The sequence below is a fragment of the Vicia villosa genome, linkage group LG6, assembly GCF_029867415.1.
Source record: "Vicia villosa cultivar HV-30 ecotype Madison, WI linkage group LG6, Vvil1.0, whole genome shotgun sequence".
NCBI lineage: Eukaryota > Viridiplantae > Streptophyta > Magnoliopsida > Fabales > Fabaceae > Vicia > Vicia villosa.
The window spans coordinates 100354017-100360036 of record NC_081185.1 but is presented as its reverse complement, the minus strand read 5'-3'; the positions used below and the strand labels follow the sequence as shown (position 1 = coordinate 100360036).

The following is a 6020-nucleotide window of genomic DNA, read 5'->3' as shown; positions in this document are numbered from 1 at the left end:
GAGAACCCACCAACAGTTTACACGTAGTTTCCAAATATTCAACTCAAGTATTCAAGTTTTCAACTCCATGTAAATCCATTTCACTCTATAACTAATCATAAATATCCCACAAAACCAAACACTAATTCAACTCAAACAATCACTAAATTTTAGAATCAGAATTCAAAACCATGGCCATAGCTCCAGCATACGAAGCAAATCTCCCAGCATCACCAGAATGGCTAAACAAAGGAGACAACGCATGGCAGATGACAGCAGCCACACTAGTTGGCCTCCAAAGCATGCCAGGACTGGTCATCCTCTATGCCAGCATAGTGAAAAAGAAATGGGCTGTGAACTCAGCTTTCATGGCACTTTACGCTTTTGCGGCGGTTTTAATCTGTTGGGTACTCGTGGCTTACAGAATGGCTTTTGGTGAGAAGCTGTTACCCTTTTGGGGTAAAGGAGCACCGGCTTTAGGACAGAAGTTTCTGGTTCGAAGAGCAAGAGTACCTGCGAGTACTCATTATTATAAAAATGGTGTTGATATTGAGACACCTATGGAGGAACCGTTTTTTCCTATGGCGTCGCTGGTTTATTTTCAGTTTACTTTTGCGGCGATTACTATGATTTTGTTGGCGGGTTCTGTTCTTGGGAGGATGAATATTAAGGCTTGGATGGCTTTTGTTCCTCTTTGGTTGGTTTTTTCTTATACTGTTGGGGCTTTTAGTCTTTGGGGTGGTGGGTTTCTTTATCATTGGGGTGTTATTGATTACTCTGGTGGCTATGTTATTCATCTATCTTCTGGGATTGCTGGTTTCACTGCTGCTTATTGGGTACTTGAATTTCTGCTTTTTTTTTTCATTACCCTTGATCTAATTTTGCTTCAAAAATATGTTTTTGTTTATGTGTTCGTATTAACTATCCGATCCGATCCATGGAGAAAATCGACTCTGGTACTCCGAAATTTGGCCGAGAATTAAGTAAAGTCTGACTAAACCCTTACGGTTGACCGGTTGGTGAAGACGAGACTTGAAAATGTGTTTTTCTCAAACTCTCAAATTCGAATCCTGTTAGGCGATAATAATCTCCTGCAGTCCATATATATAGTTTTGCTTTGACTTTTAAATAGGGCTTCTGCTAAAGAATTATGGGATTGGTATGTTAGTTAGTTGGTTTCAAAGTCAGATACCAAGAGTTATGGCCACTTGTAACAATCTTTGTGTTGGGCGACCAGTTTATACGAGTTATGGCCAGTTGTAACAATCTTTGTGTTGGGCGACCAGTTTATACAGAGTTTTGTTCTGACTTTAATGGGTCACTGCTAGTGGAGGAAGGGTTTAGTTCTCTTGAATTAGTCAGTTTCAGGTCCAGATACTAAAAGAAGTAAAGTTTGACTAAAGATTGTTCAAGATTGGATTTGAACTCGAGTTCTCCAAATTTATGTTACTATAATTGCAATTACATGTGATTATTAAAGTTATGAATTGGAATTTCTCTAGCAATTTGGTTTTTTGATTGTGGTAAGAAATTCTCTGTGCAGGTTGGACCAAGGATAAAGAGTGACAGGGAAAGATTTCCACCAAACAATGTATTGTTGATGCTTGCAGGAGCTGGATTATTATGGATGGGGTGGTCTGGGTTCAATGGAGGAGCACCCTATGCAGCAAATGTTGCGTCTTCAATAGCTGTGTTGAACACAAACATTTGTGCAGCAACTAGTCTTCTTGTATGGACAACTCTTGATGTTATTTTCTTTGGGAAGCCTTCTGTGATTGGAGCTGTTCAGGGTATGATGACTGGACTTGTATGTATCACACCAGGAGCAGGTATGTAATTGCAAAAAAAAAAAGTACTTATTATTTTTTTATTGGTTTAATAGTTGAAAGACCATAAAAAATAAATAAACAAAAAGAATGAGTTTGGGAGAGATTGAAAAAAAAAACATATGAATGGTTGAAAAGAGTGCCCAATGGATAAAATGACACAATGGACACATGATAGGATTAGGATTTAGGATCATGAATTTTATGTTGATGAAATTGTTGCAACTATATGGTTGGATTTGAACATTTATTGCTCAAATAATGTTTGTTGGGCACACTGATATTTTGGCAACAAAAAGTAGCTAGTATCATAATGAATCCATTAGTGACTTTGTATGCAGTTTTTGTTGACAATAAATGCATGATGATGATGTAGGTCTTGTGCAATCGTGGGCAGCTATTGTGATGGGAATATTATCGGGGAGTATTCCGTGGGTATCCATGATGATCTTGCATAAAAAATCAAGTCTTTTACAAAAGGTACACTTTCTCTTCACATTCAATTTTTGTCAATTTTAGTCACTCATTATGACTTAATTGTGTTTTGGTTTACACACATGTGATTCTTTCAAATGATAAGGGGTTTACTTTACACATCTTGAAGTGAATGATTGGTGTTTAAACTCTAATGTGAACAAGGATTAGTTGGGAATAGAGAACTCACCTTAAAGTCAAAAGTTTATTTAAAAAATATTAATGTTAGTGAAATGGTGGTGGCTACTACATATAATTCTTCTCTTCTAGAATAACTTTTGCTCTAAGTTTTTTTTCTACAGCTTAAAAATAGTTATAAATTAATTAAAAATAGTCTAATTTTACAAAATTATTGATTGAGTGTCATAGTCGTAAATATTTAGTAGAGTATAATGACTTAAAATTAATGTAGCTAATATTAATTATGGATGGACAATATAAAAAAATGTGTTGGGGAAGTCCGGATAGCAAGGTCCATAAATGTTAATGGGTCAAATCCTAAACCCTAAACCCAACGATTCTCCATCTCTACAAGTGTGAGTCACATGAAACCGAACAATCTCCTCCACAAGTATGAGTCACCCTCAAGCATTAGATGCATACTAGGATGCACTTCCACTATCCCACCGAGTCAGGGGAGCGAGGTCTGGAAGTGTTAATAGGCCAAACGTTTATGATTACAAGAGACATTGACACTACATATCCACCTAAAACTTTAAGGCTATGGGGTATAAGTCACCTCTCTCATAAACTCAACATTTTCTCCATTCCTAGTCGATGTGCGACTTTAACACTTTCCCACTTGAAATCTAACAAAATTATTATTATTTTATATGAAAGAACATCAATAATCAAGTCTTATTATACTAGAAAGTGGGCCCGGTTATATAGATAAATAATAATCATGTCTTATTATACTAGCAATTTTAACATTTTTCTTTTCTAGGGTTTTTCATAAAAAAATTATAGGTACTCTATCACACGCAATCTTCAATTTAATAAAAATTAAGTACATGTATTTTTGATCCATCTATTACTTGCCTATTACAAGTTGAAAGATCACTTTCATGGTCAACTTCTCAAGCATAAAACTAAATTGATTATCAATAACTTGAGTCTCTTTTCTTAATCTCCGCTTAGTCACTATTTTTCGAAATTTCATGGTATGACTCATAAATTTAGTCCCTCTATAATTTGTACATTTTTTCTAGATCCTCCTTATTCTTATAGATTAGAATTAAAAGTGTTTTATTTTCATTCATCTGACATTTTCTTTTTACATCATTCTTTCTCTAATCAGTTTGGTAATCCACTAAATACCTCTATCTTCACGAGTTTTCTACACTTCAATAAATATATTAGAGTCTTGTTATTAGTCATTCTTTTCAACTCTTCTTTTATCTGGGATTTTAGAATCCCCCGATAATAGTTATACTTTCAATCCATTTCCTTAATATCTAGTATGTTGGAGTCTCATAACATCTTATATTCTTTATTAAATAAATTATACAATCATCTCTTCCATTTATTTTATATATTTTTGTCTTGAAAGACTTTTCTTCTTTATCTTTAACGCACTTCATTTGATTTTTGTCTTTTACCATTCTTTCATTTATGAAATTATATATTCTATAAATAAAAAAGTACAATGTATTTAAAAATATTTTTATTTTTTTTATAGAAGGGTCTCATTCCTTCCGTACCGACTAATCCACCTGAGAGGGAAGCAAACCCTTGAAACCCAAACACCCTCCCACTAGGCCAACCCTCTCGGATTATTTAAAAATATTTTGATTCATAGTACATAACCATCGTTGATATTTTATTATTTTTGACCAAACACCATAGATATTTTATAAAATAATAGTAATTGTCAATCATTTTTTAATAACATATATGAATACTTTTATAAGATATTATATTCCCATGTTAATGGATGAAGTTTAAGGGAAGGTCCCTTCTGCTAGCACGTGTTTGTATATCCTCATTCAATGTTGGAAAAATTGACCACTGACCCCAGGATATACCATTTGATTCCAATTTCAAACTACCATTTTTTTATCTAATATATTATTTTTAATCAATATAATAATTTTGTAAATAAATGTGTTAATAAACAAATTGTAATGAAAATGACACTTTGCTTATTCTTTAAGGTTGATGACACTCTTGGAGTATTTCACACACATGCCGTGGCTGGCCTACTAGGCGGCCTCCTCACCGGACTCTTCGCCGAGCCGGCCCTATGTCGATTACTATTGCCGGTGACCAATTCGAGAGGTGCATTCTATGGTGGAAGTGGTGGTGTACAATTCCTAAAGCAATTAGTGGCAGCCATGTTTGTCATTGGATGGAACATAGTCTCCACCACAATCATTCTCCTTGTTATACAAGTGTTCATACCTTTGAGAATGCCCGACGAGCAGCTCGAAATCGGAGACGACGCTGCTCACGGTGAGGAAGCTTATGCTCTTTGGGGTGATGGAGAGAAATACGATCCAACTAGACATGGTTCCTTAAATCCTGGTACCACTGGAGTTTCACCTTATGTTAATGGTGCAAGAGGTGTGACAATAAATTTGTGAGTTATAGCTAGAGGAAATTTATTGTGTGTGGAAGGTGTAGGAGAATTTCGTTTTTTTTTAGGAAAGAAAAATTCTTAAGTTTTGAGATTAATTTGATCATGTTTTTGTTCTTCTAATCACCTTGATTTTTTTACATTTTGTATTTGAAAAGTGTTGTAAAGAATAATATCTTAATGTATGTATACTAATTTGTCAATTTTTGGTTGAGTGAAAAGTATAAGAAAATTTTGTAGAGAATTGGATATTTTATGCAGAGAATATCATCTACGTGTATATTTAGAGTTGGAGAGAATCATAATAGCCATGAAACTCTCTTTACAAAAATTATACATTGATCTAGAATTGGAATTTAGAAAAAAAAACTGTAGTGATTAATTTTTTTATTTGTGTAATATGTGTTGTCTTTTTTTTTTTTTTTTTGACATGTGCTTTGCAAAGTCGGACTTCACAAGGAGTGTGAATTAGAACCCACCTCACCCTCCATCTATGAGCAATAAAGATATATGAGAGAATATCATTGCAATTTGTAGTGTTATATTTGATAAAGATTCAAACCAGAACGCCCTCACCCAGCTGTTGGACCGTTCGGGAAGGGATTCAAGAGAGTCGCCCAAGAAATGCCTTCAACGAGGGAGTCAATTAGAAAGGGTCCCCGATGACCCCGTGAAGTTAGGAAGTCAATAACCTCCCACAATAAGAGGGGAGTAGTTAAAGACCACGTCCAAGGATTTAAAAGCCTTAGACCTCAGAGAACTCCTATAAATACAATATCTCTCGAGGGGATAAGGACTCTCAAGTCATACACACTCAATATCATCCACTAGTACTCAAAGAGCATTTTGCTCTTAGTAACCCTAACACCGTCAATCTAGTCGTCCATCGACCACCAGCAAAGGCCTCTCACCTCACGTGAGTTGGTCCCTTAAACAGCCTCAGAAACCACCATACAGGGCTACTCGCCGTCGTGAGATAGTCATCCCCCTTAAACGTGTAATATATCTATTAGGGCATCTGATTTTTCCCGTCCTTGCAAGGGAAACACACACACCTCTACTTTTTGGACAACATAGTGGCGCCCACTATGGGGTCCGGTAGAATTAATCTGGGTTACGCCTCTTTCTAATAACCACCACCTTCTCCATCGTACCCTTAACTC

At 35.5% G+C, this 6020-nt stretch overlaps 1 protein-coding gene across 1 annotated transcript; it reads left to right on the top strand.

Annotated features, from left to right (window-relative positions):
• LOC131609409 (ammonium transporter 2) lies at positions 1-5078 on the top strand. The gene is made up of 4 exons (XM_058881104.1): positions 1-815; positions 1523-1808; positions 2182-2285; positions 4436-5078. The coding sequence occupies exons 1-4, from the start codon at positions 171-173 to the stop codon at positions 4862-4864; spliced, it is 1464 nt and encodes a 487-aa protein (XP_058737087.1). The 5' UTR covers positions 1-170; the 3' UTR covers positions 4865-5078.
• Positions 5079-6020: the final 942 nt, after the last annotated feature.